Source organism: Chaetura pelagica, unplaced genomic scaffold (assembly GCF_000747805.2).
Source record: "Chaetura pelagica isolate M959 unplaced genomic scaffold, ChaPel_1.0 scaffold298, whole genome shotgun sequence".
Lineage (NCBI taxonomy): Eukaryota > Metazoa > Chordata > Aves > Apodiformes > Apodidae > Chaetura > Chaetura pelagica.
The window spans coordinates 161,624-179,307 of record NW_009954304.1 but is presented as its reverse complement, the minus strand read 5'-3'; the positions used below and the strand labels follow the sequence as shown (position 1 = coordinate 179,307).

The 17,684-nt window shown below is 35.7% G+C and overlaps 1 protein-coding gene across 1 annotated transcript in view; it reads right to left on the bottom strand.

The window, feature by feature from the left end:
• The window catches only part of NETO1 (neuropilin (NRP) and tolloid (TLL)-like 1), a 60,562-nt gene that overhangs the window by 15,708 nt on the left and 27,170 nt on the right, over window positions 1-17,684 (bottom strand). The window contains exons 5-7 of the mRNA XM_010003909.1: window positions 12,126-12,167; window positions 11,887-12,014; window positions 2,016-2,244 (exon numbers count right to left, since the gene is read on the bottom strand). Coding sequence (XP_010002211.1) covers window positions 2,016-2,244; window positions 11,887-12,014; window positions 12,126-12,167 — 399 coding nt within the window. The remainder of the gene's footprint in view (window positions 1-2,015; window positions 2,245-11,886; window positions 12,015-12,125; window positions 12,168-17,684) is intronic.

Sequence of the window (17,684 nt, the reverse complement as noted above, 5' to 3'; positions counted from 1 at the left end):
CATAACACAACGCAAATGTCATCTTCTATTTTGTTTCTTTCTCAGATCTAGGTGAACAAAATGGCTTTTTTTCTCTTTTTCCTCAAGTAGAGACACAGGTGTCTGTTCCCTGATGCACATCTCCCTGAATGAGGTCTGACATTCCTTCTCTTCCATGCAGATGATCTAATTATTCCCACACACTGCTGAAAGACATTGCAGTTTACATGCTATGAGCTGTCTTGCAATGCATACACCAGACATCTGCTCTAGCTGACTTCTGACTGCAAGCACCAATGTGTGGCATAGGGCAGCACTTATGGACAACAGACATGACACAGAAAGTAGAACTGGCATCACCTTTGAGCCTTTAAAGTCAACTTCCAGCACAAAAAACACTGATGCAGTTCCTCGTAATATTTATGAGCAGGCTGTGCATACATATCTCAAAGCACAATTTATCCCTTAATAAATTTTCAACTTTTAGCATGCAATGATGGTTCAGAATAAATTTCCAGAAAACACATTAAGCTAGTATTTTCAACTTCCCAGTCAGAATACCATGCAATATAAACTATCATCAGTTTACAAGAATGGAGTAGAAAGGTGTCACATGTCAGGTAAGCATACTGGGAAAAGTATAAGGGAAAAAAGAGCACATTCTTCCTTATGCTCCTTTAATATATGAAAGCCTTGCAAACAACGCTTATTCAAGCCTTCATTTCAAGTAAGTCATCATAGTGCTTCACACTCCAGTTCTTTATATGCTGTGAACCTCCAGTGTCTAGGCAGTTGTTTCTAAGGTAACAGATGAGGATGTGTTGTGAAAAAAATGAATCAGATCTTGAATATTCAAGACCTCTTCAGTTGCAAAAAAAAAGAGGAAAGGGCAATATCATTACAACTGAGTTTTCCTAATATTTTTTAGACCCTGGCCTGATTTGCAGGCAAGAAAAAAATAATCCACCCTAAGGCTGCATTCTGAAAGTACAGTGGTGTGTGCTGTTCCAGGCATGTAGACTGTCAGAAATTTTTAATCAGAGCCATAATTAAGGAGTTACAGAGGCTGTTCTCAACAGAGCCTCATCGCTTCATCACAGGGTACACACACAGAGAATACAGATGAAGAATGTGTTTGGTAAGATTGTGTCTTCATTCCAACCTCTGACAGTAATGCAGAAATCTTTCTGTCAGAAATATGATGCACAAACCAAGAAATACATTAAAAATGAGCATGTATACTCATTCTTCAAGGGCCAAAATATGCATTATTTCCATCAAAGAAAACAAATCAATATCCTTCACCTGTGATTGATTACCTGAGTTGATCTTTTTCAGTTAATGGGATCACTGGGGTTTTATTTTTTTTGTTGTTAGTTGTTTGGGTTTTTTTTAATTGTCTAGAACTGAATTTTGTTTCTTTGAAATGCTGTTTGTCTTATTATCTGAGTCCAGAAATCATAAACTTATGAATGCAAGCAAGGCACAAAGAGAGAATATTAAGTGAAATATCATGTAAAGCTTTCAGAAAACTTTTGTTACTACAGAAAATTAACTAATTTCTTTGCTTAACAGTATATGACATATAGGCTTATTGATATATGCATTCTGGAATATGCACAAGCACACCCATGACCTGTGATAAAATAATCACAAGGTATTTTTCAAATACCCATTATAATGACATCTAAAAAATCAAATTCACAGAAAAAGATCAGCCTTAATAAAAATATCCAGAGCTGTATTGCTTCCCATGTTGTGTAAGGACACATCAAGACATGGTGCACAGCAGCTTGAGGATCATGTGTCTGCACAGGTTGTGACTATTCATACCTGTCTTTCTGCCTCTGAATCCTGTGCTCTATCCACTGTGTTACATATGATTACATACTATAAATGCTTGGAATAAAAACAGTTATAACTTGCTTGGGAACATTCTTCAGTGACTATTCTGCATGGATAAAAAACCATTAACAGTTTTTTGGGATTTGTATAATTTAACAAACTAAAAGAGGATGCATTGAATAAGGTCTTACGTTCTTGGAAAGATGTGAAGAGCATCTGGAATCGGCTGTTTCGACTGCCTTCATCTGCCCACATACGGATCACACCAAGACCTGTCCGTAGCATTACATCATTAGCAACAGTGCTGCAAAACTTTGCTTTCAAATCCTCCACAGAACTGCTTCCATCATAGACAGCTACAAAATTCCTTTTGCATTCATTGGAATTCTGCATCTCATAATCCAAGAACCGCAAATAGATCTATGAAACAAACAAAAAGCAAGGGCAACAGGTACAGATATTTGAGAATGACTGAATACAAATTAAACATCTTTGCTCTACCTTCTGGGAGAAAGACCACACAATGTCACCATCAAAATAATTTTTCTGGAGCTGATGATCCATAGACCACTTCCCTGGATGGGCATTAGTACAGAAACCGATCACTGTTTGTGCTTCCTACTATTTTGTATTGTTTCAAAGTAGAATCCAGTGGAAGATCTAGGTATTTTTGTTCTTCTTTGCAGTAAGGTCCTAATTTCCATATATATAACTGTCTTTGAGAAGTATGCACAACAGTCCTTCAAGCTAAAAGACAGACAAGCTAGACATTTCTTCTGTTGCCGACTGGCATATTATTGCTCTATTACTTGCCTGACATGGAAAACAATAAGGCTAATAATTGCTGGTACCTTCCCAGAGTCAATGTGTGTCATCTTTGTGATGTGTCTCAGCCACACTGATTTAGGAAGTGAGAATCTGGAAGCCAGGCAGAACTCAATCATTAATCTTTTACTGTTTCCTCAAGCAATTTGGCCAGTGTATCAGCTTTTCTAAATAAAGCCTTATGGTATACATCTTCATAATTTAACAAACTTTAAATCAAGCATATTTTATGGAAACTGCTAGAAATTTTGAATTTTTTTTTAGGAATTGTCTCCTGTATAAAAGATGAATTCTCTCATAAATGTAACAGATGTCTTGCCCTTTGCAAAGACCTCATAAATCTATTTGAAAAGAAACAGAGGTGAGGAAAAATGCTATTATTTGAAATTCAATTCTATATGGACTTTAATAGGGAAAATTGCTAATTTTAAATGCAATTGTTAATGCAAGCAACATAAATATTCCAGTAACAGAGAAGCTAAGTAATATTTTCAATAGACATGTGATTCATAATCAAACTACCAAGCACATGCAGAAGACTTCAGGAGAATGATACAGAAAGATGAAGTAGAGCAGAAATAACATGAAAAGCCAGTAAACATATCTAGCATCAAGCTACATGTATCTTCACGTTTAAAAAATAGCCAGAAAGAAACTCCATTGTATTAGACATTAAATACATTTCTTTACAAACAATCTTGCTAACTCTAGGTAGTTTTTTTCGCATGCACTGAACAATTGCTGAAAAAGCTGCTGTGGATTTGCATCAAGTACAAAAACATAGCATTTCCTAGTAGCAACAAGAATCACAACTTAATTAATATATTATAGTTCTTATGGTTTGAGAAATACGTGCTATTAAGCAGTTTGCCACTGTTTAATAATAGCTCAGATTTTTAAACGAGCCTTTTCAGACGGTGTATTATGGTACATTTTAATTCCTTGTTACGCTTTGCAACTAGTTCTCTGAAAATAACATTTCTAAAGCAATTTTACTAGCATATAAAATTTTATATATTAAGTTTCATTTTGCTAACCTTTTCCTTACAAAAGGTTGCGTATTTCTTACAACAACCCCTACTTTTGTTCCAACATTCCCATCCTCCAGAACAGCTCAGCAGACACAGAGCTATGATACCCACACCCAGCAACCGGCCATAGCTGGGACATACTGAAGAGCTGCTTCTGTGTCCTAGAGACCATTTGTTTCTGCTCAAACAGGAGTTTAACAGGCCATGTGAAACCCTGGCACCCAGCCTTTCTTGTAAAGTTGCTGACATAGTCCATGATCCATCTCTGCATAACATTTCACTTGGAATGGGGAATTTCATGTGCATCTTGCTTTTCTTTCCTTCACTAACAGAAGCTGCTGGCTTCAGATAGGTGCTTCAGCAATTGCCAGATTTGTCACAGGTAATGCAATAAAAACCTCCTGTAACTGACTAAATGTAATATTATATACACATGATTGCTTTCCAGGAAGTAAACAAGTCAGATAAGTACCTCATAGGAATGCACAGAAGGCTTCAAACATATTATTGCTATAATCTTTTATGTCATATATGCCTATCATCTGTATACCATGCATATGTTCTATTATACCATACATGGATATGATAAACCATACAGATATAATATATATCATATATATACTATTTTTGTTTTACTACCTTCTTCAGGAAAGCTTTTACTTACTCCAGAAAAAAAATACCTTGGTTTGACTGCAGAAAAAACTGTATTTTCCTTAATGGGGGAAACATCCTTAATGCTTACTTTATTTATTTATATTCTTTATTTCTGTACTGCTCTTATATATATATATAACATTTATATTTAGATAATATATAGATTTATATTTAAATATATATGTGTGTATACACATATATAAACACACAAACATCTTGTACAGTGTATCCAGTTTCAGTATTGAGGTGTAATTTATATCAGTTTCCAGTCTTACAAGAAATTTCTTTCAAGACTGTCTTGAAAGGATCAATCAATTATTCTTGACCTCTTTCAACACAGTGCTCACAGGAACACAGAATTACAGAATTGTTGAGGCTGTAAAAGACCTCTGAGATCATCAGGTCCAACCTATGACTTTTCACCACCACATCAACTGGACCATGGCACTAAGTGCCACATCCAATCTTTCCTTAAACACCTCCAGGGATGGTGACTTCACCACTTCCCTGGGCCGTCCATTCCAATGTCCGATCATGAGGAAGTGTTTCCTAGTACCCAACTTAAACCTCCCCTGGTACAGCTTCAGACCATGCCCTCTCATCTCATCATCCTGAGAGTACCTGAGAGAAGAGCCTGACTCCCATGTGACTAACAGTACAGCTGAAGTCTTATTTCTATGGGTTTATCATTGGCAGTCTCTAGTTTCTGGTGGCACACTAGCCTTAGAAAATAGTAAAATATTTCATAGAGTAGCAGTTTTAAATTCTGACAATGACTCAAGAAAATGATAACTTAAAATTTCATTTTCAGCCTTTCAGTGAAGAAGCCAACACTTCCAGTTCTTCCCAAGCCTGAATTCTGTGGTCGGTCATGAGTGTTAATTTCTCTGTATGATAAATTCATCTATTGTCATGGCATATATAAAACTGCTAAGTACTGGAACCACTGGAAAGAAATATTTGGCTTTAAAACCTATGTCTATGCTTCAGAAGACAGCCAGCATTTTCCCCAATGGCATGAATTAGAGAAAATATGTTCCTGATACTCTAAGTTAGAGTTTCATTTTCACAGTCTCCTTTGGAGATACTATTCCCAGAGCTTTATATAAGGTAATGAGGACTTGATCCAAAGCTCACTGAAATCAGTGTGTATCATTTCATTTTAGTTTATTTGGATAAGACTTATGGATAAAGACTGCAGTGAATTTTTAAAAACTGGAAACTCATTGCAAAAACTGATAACCTGACATTGGATCAGATTTTATTTTAAAAAGCTGGAATAATTTGATTGCATCTGCGCACACCTCTGCTAATTTTTATGGGTTTATTACTATATATTTAGTATTATTCCTGTAAGACCTACACTGGCAAAATAAAATGACTAATAAATTGAGTTCCCCAGGGGAAGATTAAAAGTGATTACATGACAAACTTATGCAAAATGTTCTTGATACATAGTTTTCTGAAATCAGAAGCAATATTCTTAATACTTTCACTAGTATGTGGATCTCACTAAAATACATTAGGCAGAAAGTAAGAAAAAAATTATCAATAATTCCGGTTCCTTCATTTACTGAGATCTTAGTAATTGCTTTTATCAGCAGTGTATAAGAAACTTTGCCCCCCCAAAAGAATGAACACAAATTAACAAATAAGACGTGACAAACTCAAATGCCACCTTCTGCCTCAACAAGGCTTTTTTTTTCATTTATGCCAATGGGAGCTTTTAGAATAACATTTCTGGAGGTAGTGACATATTGCACTAGCATAATCGGGACATCTTTGTTGAAAAGAACACATTCTTTGAAAGAAGAGGCATGACTGCCCTGTCTTCCTCGTTCACATTTTTGTTGTAAAGTTTTAATAAGACACTTTCCTCAAATCAACAGTCCCACATTTCCTGGAAGAACAGTCAGCTAATGCACAAGTATTAGTTTTTACTGAGCTTCAAGATGTCAGCACCATTAGCAACAAAACTCATAAAGCCTTACTGTAACCATGGCATATATATTTACACTCAGTCAGATTATATTTTAAATAATTGTTTTGTCATAATAGTAACAAAAAAGGTAATGTTGAATAAGTTTTACCATTATTAATTTGAATTTGAAAACAACAGAAATCTCTGACTGTGTATATTAGGAAAAATAAAAGAAAGAATTACCATAAACTATCAATAACATATCACTTCAGTGAAATAGTCAGATTATAATCTCTTCATAGTAAATAAATTTTTATGAGTTCTGCTTTTTAATCCATCACTGAAGGTTAGGGATGACAGTATGATTGATCAGATCAGTCAGGAAAAGCTTCAAACCATACCAGACTTAATATATTTACACAGTCCTTTAAAATGCATCAACATAAACCAAACCAACCAAACAAAAAGCCATTGTTCAACTTCCAAAAGCAATTTAGATGTAAGACAAAAGTCTTCTCTTCATCTGTGTCTAATAGCAAGATTTTGCATATTCAGTTTCTAAGTTCAGTGAATTCTCTTGTAAGCACAGGACTGAGTTACATGGTCTATGATCTTCCCCATTGCTCAGTGATCTGTTACAGTATTTGCTTTGTTTTGAGTTTTGTTCAGATCTGTACAATTAGCAAACAAGTTTCAAGATGATACCTCTAGTATTTAGGCCTGGGAAGCCCATTTTTTAAAAGCAGGTGGTACAATGTTAATTAATCTTCAAGGCAAAAAAAGATAACAAGCATACCAGCCTAAAAAACGTATTACTAATGATGCTGAGTTTGTCTGCTAAAGTAGCCTGTCCCATTGCTGGGATTTTAAGCTTGTTTTTTTGAAAATCAATATTACTTCAGTCTGAAAGTGGTAACAGTTCATATTCTGTTTGCTTTTTTCATTTGTTTGGGTTTGGTTTTCTTGACATTTTTGGGCCTGTAGTCACCAGTCTGGGGCTAGCTGTGAAAGTAGAGAATTCCATATCTCGTATTTTCCCCTCTGCTGGGGTTTGGAGAGTATTGTCTCTTGAAGGTGACAACTTTACATGGTACAACATCCCATGATTCACAGCCAGTCTCTGACATTGAAATACCATTTTCTTGGACAGATTTATTTGCTTCTTTCTTCTTCAGATTTCTTTGCTTTGTCCTTGTTTTTTCTTCAGATTTCTGTGAGTCCCCAGTAACTGACATTCTAACTGTCCACTCATCCAAATTTTTCTCTGATACAGTGGCAGAATTTTTGCAAGTCTTGCAAGTGACAGCCTTTACAGCTCCTTGGTGCTGTTGTGCTTTTAACATTGAAAACTGTAGATCACATCCTGATTCTACTGTTCTCTTTTGTAGATGTTTTATTATTTCATCAGTTGATTTTTAAAAATTGCATTCCCTAGCAACTATTTAGTTTAAGGATGTTGAGGTTGTTATATTTCTACACCTGAAAGGAACAGACTCTTGCTAACTAAAAAGTGGGGGGTTTTTGTCAGTGCTACTCTGGCCCGTGTATTACCACACGTACTAGAAGAGATTCTACATACATGATTCTACACATGTACATGTCTTGCCATCTTCATCTAACAAAGCTATTTCAAAAAAGTAATTTTAATTGTTTCACACAGACAAACAGTATTGTCTACTTGTTTAAACGTAACTTGTTCATCAAGGTTGCCATATGGATGTGTTGGGGTTTTTCATTCATAGTACTGTTTGAATTAACTGTATGTTAGCAAGTTTCAAAGCTTCTTCTTGAGATGGAGCTCATCTGAAGCCTGTAGAAGTGTCTCTGGCTATGAGTTTTTCCAGTCTCTAAATTTCATTTTTCTGTAACATTTCAGGAATCACCATTCAAATGTCTTAAATCGTAGTGTACTGCTTAAAGTTCCTCTTTGACATCTGATTAAGAAGCTTCCAAAAATTAGGAATATGCTAGTTTGCCAGTGCTGACATCTTGAACTGTTTTTCTTGCTCTCTCATCTGAGAGCACGTTTCCACTTCACATGCAAGAAAGGAAAATGTCAGTCAGATTGTTTTAACAATCAGTCAGATTGTTTTTTAAGACTTGTAGCACTGCAATTTCCTTCACCAAATGTTTGTTCTTAATTATCTAGGAAAGGTGTGTGCAACAGCCCATTGTCTCTCCAGATTACGCTCAATCTGACAGTCAGAAACTTGGAACCAAACAGTCTCTGTGAAAGTTACTTACCAAAGGGAGCACTACCTGAGAACAAACGTGTGTTCTGTCTCATAGGAGGCCTTTTGTTATACTCTGCCAACACCATCAAGCAGAAAAACACTTTTCATCAACATTATTCTTTAAAAAGTATTTATTTAAGATTCTACTGTAGTCAATGATATCTTCGAAGTTTTTCAATTTTCAGTGTGATAAGCTTATCCATTTCCTCCTTAAGGCTTTGTTCTACAGTGAAGAATTATAGGATGGGGAGGGTTCTCCAGCCCTTGACTGTTTGGGTAGACTGGCACTTTCGGTCAGAAGCTCCCTTCTTCATTTTTCATTCTTCTTCTCTTGAACTCTGCTTCTTTAAATAGTGCAGAATCCTCAGTATTTCTGAACTCCAGATCCATAGTTATCTTACTCAGTAGGAACTGATCATGACTGGTTGCAAGCAACACAGAGTTTGCAAGCACTCAATGTGAAATATAAGGCTCCAGGTCTGCATTTAGATTGATATTGGGTTTAAACTGCCTTTTGCTGTCTTCTGCATTTTGAGCTCTCCATGCATCTTCAGTACCTTAGTTCTGTAAGGTAATCAGTGATGGCTCTATTTTAAGTGTGTACAATACATTTGCTGTTCTGTCCCATTCTAGCTTGCTGAGTATATCTGCAATGTTGCATCCAGACTGTCAGTTGAACCTCAGGCTTAGAAATACCAAGTTCATATTCTCTGACTGGTCTCAGTGCTCATATTTTGAGCTCAGACTTGGCTTGAATCTGAAATTGCAAACCAAGGAAAGGACTTGCATCTTGCTTCTGCAGACAGTTAGAATGGATGAGCCCAAGCCAAATGAAATTGCAAGCAATCCACATTCTGGAGCAGTTTAATTAAGAAACTAAAGATATAAAGGTCCAACCCAAACTCTGTCTGAGAAACTCTGGCCTTTTAGGCATAGTTCCCAGTAACAAACTGTGCAGCCCAGAGTACAGAAATATGTGGATTTAAAGATGTCTGCTTAGTTCTCACTGTTCTTAGCAGGAGAGCTTGTTTTCATAGGTCCAAGCTGCCATAAATTAGAGTGATGTCACTGAATTATTTTTTTGGGCATGTCATTAGTTCAAGGTTAGAGAAGCAAAAAGGAATCTGACTGTAAAATATGGACAATAGGATCTAGTGCAATAGAATCAAACCCATAAACAATTTGACCATAAATCTTAATACAAAGGGTTTTTTTTAAATTGTATCCATTAATTCCTTCCTTAATATCTGAAAATCTTTCAGCCTTTCCCAGTAAGGTAATACCATCACCATATGTGTGTATGTGTACATACAAATATATATATATTTGTGTATATATATGTGAAAGCCACACTAAGAATGTTCAAGTGCCAAATTTGAGTTACCCCTCTAAGATTAATTTGGGCTTGAAAACTGTGGGGTTTTCAACTTCACATGTTAAGAAATGCTGATTTACATACTTTAATATCTCCCTGTCTCTCTATCCAGAAAATTCTGTGAGATAGGAGCAGCAGGATTTGTCAAAACATAACCCAGCCCACCTCTCTGTCTAAAGTTAGGATTATTTAATATTTCTGTCATTTTTCTGAGGTTTTTACCTAATCCCTAGTATTGAACCTGAATTTCTCTTTCGGAGTGCAGGACTATGGCTTATCTTATAGACATGGAAGCATTCCTTCCTCTTCATAAAAGCCCTTTATTATCAGGTGTCATGGTCCTCCACAAAATCTTCTAGATGACACTAACCAACTTCCAACATTTCCTCAAGTTTTCTAGAACTCTCTCATCAGTCTTGCTTCCAGATGCTTTTCAGCTAGTCTACACTTTTTGTAACACAATACAAGTAAATGCAGGTATAGAATTTTGTGAAGAATTAAACAGTTATTTCATAACAGTAGTAATGTGGCATTCTTCTTTTAAACACTGTGGCTATGGTTATGTAGCTACACGGTTTGTATTTTTATACTGGAACTGAAGTGTGGATAAACCCTAGAGGAAAGTAAATATAGGATTTCTATCAGGACTTTGACTCTAACAGAACTTCAGAGTTAGATCAAGTAAGAAGATCACAATGACATTATATGATCAATTAAGCATAAACTGAAATTAAGAATATAAAAAAAATATAAGACAATCTCATTAGCTTATTTAGTAGTGAAGATTCTGATATACAGTTCTAGTAATGTGTTTACCTGATTACTTTCTACTAATATATGCAATAATAATTTATCATCCCACTCATTTCACATCTATAGCTACTTACTATAGCAAAGTGGGTAGCTCATCTACTTAATTGAAAACCTCTAAATTGAATTTATGAAAAAGAAAGAAAATAAAATATGACATTAAAACATGTTCTGGAAATAATTTATCTGCAGTCTTTATGAGCCAACTATTCTGCTCCTCACCTCAACTTTCACAATAGAAAAATGCTGATATTAATGATTTTTCATCTGGAAACCCTTCCTTCTGCTTATTCAATATCAAATGCTGGAACAGTTAGAGATATTCAACACATTCTGCTCTGAGATCACACACAAAAGAAAGCCTTATCTGTTTAAAGATGGTGGAGATTAACGAACATATAAATTATACCGTGTAAAACTTTTCTTGTTCAGTAAAAGATAGCTGGAAAAAACATAACGTGTAGTTGTCAGTGAATGAAAGTAGGTAGGAAGCACAAAGCTGTTACAGTTGCAAAGAGAGGAGAAACAGTAGTGTAAGCAGCAACAATTCATCCATATATTAACTGATAAGACTCCGATAAAAGAGGAACTGAAACAGAATGCAAGACAAGAATTGTTAAATTCATTGTGTCCCCCTTCTGTTTGATACAAAGGCTTGTCTTGCTGACTGGAGTGAGAGATAATTTTTTATTTTTTTGTTTGTTTGTTTGTTTGTATGTCTGTTTGTTTTTGTCTGTGGTTTTAAACCAAAGGAACTAAAGGTCTGCTACAGCAGAATATGAATTTACCTTGGCTTAATTTTCACAGTTCTCAGATGGGAAATGATGATGACCTTAAGGAGCCAGCAATGTTCCCTTAGTAGTCTCTAAATTAGGTGTTTGAAATATATTGAAAATTAAAGCGATAAGACCACCTCTTGCTTAAGAAAATGTTGATTTTTAAAAAATCTGAGAAAAATTAGAGATTACTTTAAGAAAATTACTTACAGCATTAAAAACACATTAACGCTGCCCACATCATTACTTATAGACAAAGAAGGTTATTTTGTCTGAGGTGACATATATCCTTCCATGACAGAAGGAAAAAATAGTTTACACGTTCAGTCTGTGAAGTTATCAGGCAAGATCTGACTGTACTAAGAAAGGCACAACATATTAGAAAAGTCAATTTCTTAAATTAAATGGCAAATCAGCAAGTGGATGAAGGACTGACCTTGGATCGAGGTGGTGCTCGGATATACCATTTACAGTCTACTGCTTCAGTTTCAGAAGCTTTTCCTTCTTTGACAATTTGCACAGATTCCACAATTCCTTCAGGTCCTCCCATCTCAAACTCACAAACTGAATGACAAAATACCAGAAAAAATGAAACCTGAACAGCAAACAAAAATATTTTCTACAGCAGAGTGCAAAGGCCTCCAAATTAAAACAAACAAACAACAACATACCAACCTGGCAACGGTTTCAAAACACCAAGGTCCTTAAAATCCGGATCTTAAAAAGTGAGAAAGATAAAAATTAGTTCTGTTCAATATCTTGTGTCTTATCTTGTGCTAATATTTAACAATGCAATTCAAGGATATAATTATATATACGTGTCTTGGAAATGAGAAATTTTTCAAAACTATGGCAACATATTAATTTTTAATGCAGAAATTATTGATACTATCATAACAAGTTCCTTTTTTTCTGTTATGAAATCTTACTTTCAGCTCTCAGAAGAGTGAATTAAAAAATATTTCTGTATACACTAGCAAGCAAGATCATCAGACAGCTAACCACATGATATTTTAATATATCAGTCTAATGAAAAAGGATATATTTACAGATACATTCATATTTTGTAATTTGATTATAACACTCAACTAGAGAAATCTAAACTTCATTCTGTGTTTATGAGTAGTCTGCCATCCCTACTGACTAAGAGGAGACACTTCATTTTAGAAAGGCATCCATTTGGTCTTTCCTGAATAAATACCACAAGGAATTACCATGGAATTAATTGTTTGAACAAGATCATAAGTCTAATACATATGATATTTTTTTATTAGAAAAACATTATTGCTTCACTGTCTGATGTGCTTTGTATTGTGCTTTTATAGACAAGTATAGCATGAGGATGAAATGAGTTTGGTCTTAGATCTATGCTTCAACAGATAGCTATCTACAGACAAATCATAATTTCACAAAAATTTGGTCCAGTTTGAAGATAATGTCCAAAAGAAGAAACGTAAAGGAGGCTAAAGTATTTCAAAAGAAGATGATAATTTCAGAATAGACTGGTCTTGTCCGGGGGATTTTTATCACTTGCACTGCTTTTCTATATAAAATGTATGTTCTGCACTATTTTTCTCATCTCAGGAGAAAAAAAAATGACACAACAACAACAAACAAGGCAAAACCAAACAAATCAAATCAAAACAAAACAAAGAACAAGGAAGAAATCCTTTGGTCTTTACTTATTTTCTGAGAAATTGATAGAATCTGGTCTTCTGAAATATATTATTACTTATATACAAACACTCTGCTTTAAGATTCCTCTGAGCTACATATGTACTGCCCAAATTTACACAAGAGGGAAAACAAGATCAAGTTTGAGCCATATGGAACTGCTCTTGTTTCAGGATTGGATCAGTATAGAAAAAGCAATAATTAAAAAGACAAGGATAAAATTTAGAAGTAGGAAATGTATCAAATTGAAAAATAAATAACCCACCACCAAAACTACTGTTTTGCTCTAGCTTTAGTTGTGTCAGGACAGTAGCAATCATAACCAAATAATATCCTGAAGAAGTCTACTGCTGTATAGGCAAGATCAGCCATATTAACCTGAGCAGGGAGAGCGTGTTGACTTCAAAAACTGCAGTTCGAAAATCACTTTTTTAATTCTCTAACCAGGTTGCTGCTGTTTTTACCAGTGCACTTTTAGAGTTACACAATATAAATTGTGAGTAAATACTCAGGAACTTAAGGGACTGCAAATATAATTAAGTAGGCAATTAACTTTAATTGTTAAGCAGTAAATAGATACAACATCCAGCAACACTATACGTAATTAAAAATTTCAGTTAATGTACTCAGATGTTGCTATCTAGTGCTGAAAGCCAGATACTTAAATGAAACCTACTTTGACTACTTGTTCAAATTAGTATCCAAACTGAATCTAGTTTAACTATTGCAATTCTTCCTCTTGCTGAGTTTTCAAGGATCACTCTGCTCCACTGAAAACACTCTAACATATTAGCAAAGTATAGAAGAAAGACTATTGAATTAGATATTTTGTCAGTTCATACTTACCAATAAGTTTAACAAAACCACAATTACTGCATTTTAAAAACAGATGAGAAAAAAATTCTCTAAAACACAAGAAATAATCCTAATCTTTGTTCATCACCAGCATGATTCTCCAGACCTTAAAAAATGATTGTACAAAATATACCTAACTGTTGCGGTTTAGACCCAACCAGCAGCTAAGCACCACATGGCTGCTTGCTCACTCCTGTCCTGCAGTGAGATGAGAAGGAGAAAATATAACTAAAAGCTCATGGGTTGAGACAAGGGCAGGGAGGGTTCACTCACCAGTTATGGTCAGGTGCAAAACAGATTCCGCTTGGGGAAAAAATTAATTTCATTTTTCACCAATGAAATCAGAGTAGAACAATGAGAAACAAAACCATGTCTTAAAAAATACTTTCTACCACTCCTTCCCTTCTTCCCAGGACCAAATTGCTTTGCTTCCACTTTCTCTGCCTCCTCCTGCTCAGTGGTGCAGGGGGATTGGAAATGGGGTTATGGTCAGTTCAGTACACATTGTTTTTTGCTGCTCCTTCCTCTTCAGAGGGAGCGCTCCTCACAGTCTTCCCCTGCTCCAACATGGGGTCCCTCCCACAGCAGAGAGCCCTTCACGAGTGCCTCTGTCATGAGTCCCTCCCACGGGGTGCTGTCCTTCAGGAACAGACTGTTCCAGCATGGGCTTCCCACAGAGTCATGGCCTCCTTCAGACACCATCCCTGGCATGGGATCCACCACAGCTGCAGGGCTGTATCTGCCTCACAGTGGTCCTTCATGAGCTGCAGGGGAATCTGCTCTGGCACCTCCTACCCCTTCCTCACTGACTTTGGTATCTGTACAGGTATTGCTCTCATATCTCCCTCTTCCCTCTCCTGTAGGTCTTTTAGCTATTTCCCTTTCCCTTTTCTTAAACATGTTAATTGCAGAGGCATTATCATGGTCACTGATGGGCTCAGCCTCAGCCAGAGCAGGGTCCAGCTTTGGAGCCAGGGGAGCTTCCAGAAGCTTCTCACAGGAGCTGCCCCTGTAGCCCCTCCCCCACTACCAAAGCTCCATCACAGAGACCAACATATATTCTTTGGTGAGCACACATATAGAGATACCTTAATACGTGTTTGCCTGTATTATTCTCCTATACCTAATTTAAGGCATATAGTGAATTGGCAATGACATAGGCAATGTTAATTACCATGATGCTGCATACAAATTTGTAAAACAAATTTGTGTCACCATAGAGCACAGACCTCATAAACTTCAGAAACTTAAACTGGTGCTTTATTCTGTCCCAGAACCTGTGTCCATCTATGTGGAATTCATGAGACTCAATGTCAGAAGTTCAGACTGGGTTAGGTGCCCATGTTCTCTGTATATCCAATAGCGATGGACAACAGACGGAAACTTTTGAAAACAATACATCCCAGTTTGACAGTTGCCTAAAGCAGAACAAACTTCTTTCTGGCTCACTTGTTCTACTGACTATAAGAGTAGGTAAAGATTCATTTGAATAAATGCCTATATGTTAGAATTAGGTGTAGCAAATACTATCATACATGCACTATGATAATAAGTAATATATTTGGAATATGTGTTGGGGGGTTATTTTCAGCACTTCAAGCGGAACATGTTACGGAAGACTGTGGAATCAGTGTATGTTTGTCTTTATACCAAAAAAGAGGAGGGTATATAAAACTTTCTTTAAATAGTTAGAAATCTGAAATGTAAGTAAAAAGAGAGCTATTTGGGAAAATACATGAGGCTGACAATCATAAGTGAGGTGTACGAAGCAGACTTATTATCTCATTAAATAGAATCTCAGAATCACAGAATGTTAGGGGTTGAGAGGGTCCTCGAAAGATCATTTATTTCAACCCCCCTGCCAGGCAGGGTCACCTAGAGCACATCACACAGGAATGTGTCCAGGTGGGTTTTGAATGTCTCCAGTGAAGCGGACTCCACAACCTCTCTGGGCAGCCTGTTCCAGTGCTCTGTCACTCTCACAGTAAAGAAGTTTTTTCTGATATTTACATGGAACCTTCTATGCTCCAGTTTGCACCCATTGCCCCTTGTCCTATAACTGGACGTCACTGAAAAAAGGCTGGATCCATCATCCTGACACTTGCCCTTAACATATTTGTAAATTTTGATGATGTTGGCCCTCAGTCTCCTCCAAGCTAAAGAGGCCTAGTGTGTTTTTCTTAACTTACACCACAAAATTAAATTCTTTAAAATTCTAATCCTTGAGTGGTTTCTGTAATAAACAGGTAGATAGTATCTAACACAGACAAAATGCATGAAGTTCAAACTAAATACTAGCAACAAAATATTCTGGTTACATTGTTACAAATCTATTTAAGAAGATAAAATTTTTAATAAAAAGCAGTTACAAAACTTATTAGAGACCTGATTTAACATGTAAATACTCATGGAAAAGTGAAGAGAATTGCACTATTCAGCAAAGAAGCAGTTATTTGTCTTCAAGTTTATGAAGTCAGTTTCTTTTCCAATGATATCTGGGAAACTAAATCCATCCTGCTTTCTTGAATGGTGAAATACAATTCTCTGTGAAAACAAAGTTTGCAGACCTTCATATAGAACAATGGGATTATTCAAAGATATCCTATATGGTTGCATCATAGTATTCGATAATACAGTGAAAATAATGGAAGATTTTAAACAAAAAAAAACCAAACCCAGAACCAAACAAAAACCAAAACCAACCAAACAAAAATCCCACAAAGGACCCCAAAGAACTAAGCAAAATAGATATACAAAAATACACACTTTTTTTTGTTGTTGTTGAAAATTACATTTGTTCTGATTAATCTTTGCAGTTATGCAGTCTTGTTGATACTTCAATATATATGTGTCTACATGTGTATTAAATATAACAAAGGTTCCTCAAGGAAAGCCTATAGTTTGCTAGATACCCTGAAAAACAGCTGTAATTATAGCTGCCAGTAGTATATACTGTATTTGGACTTTTTTTTTCTATGTTCTTTAAGAACAATATTGTGAGCTATTTTGGAGGCTACATATTTATATATGCTTCTCAATCTTCTCTAGTTTTTTACTCCTTATCACTGTCACGAGAGAACTCAAAGGTGGCAATTGCGAATGTAGAAGTGAACACAATCTTGATATTTCACCTTGAAGTTCTACCTATTTGATCAGTAAGAGGTCATATGAAGACAAAAAAGAAAAAATAAAATAAAATATTTGTAGTCTGGAGAAGTTCAAGAAACTCTGGTTTTGAGCCTGTAGCCCTATAAGAAGACATTACTTTGTCTTGCTTTTGATGATCTGACTAACACTAGACTAAACCTGCTATTTGTCTTAGGAAAAAAATTATAAATGAATGCTGCAAGCACTAAATGAAGTAAAATCGTATTTAGAAAAATACAGTCAACCTTTTCAAGCTACTTTAACCAGATTCCTTATATTATTGAAATAGCATATCATTTTTTAATGTTAAATATTTACTGTAGCAGCTGGGTGCTCCAGTTAAGCAGCATATTCCCCTTGTGCAGCACACTGTGTATGGAAACATAGGGAAAAATGATCCTATGATTAATTATTTATCTACCAGTCGCCCAGAAATGTGTGAAACAAGACTGAATGATCTCAGGAGCCCACTTTATCTGAGAAAGCAGCCTTGCTTTGTTGATCACCAGGACTATCAGCCAAGAGCAGCACCTAATATGTGTATCCCAACAATAATAT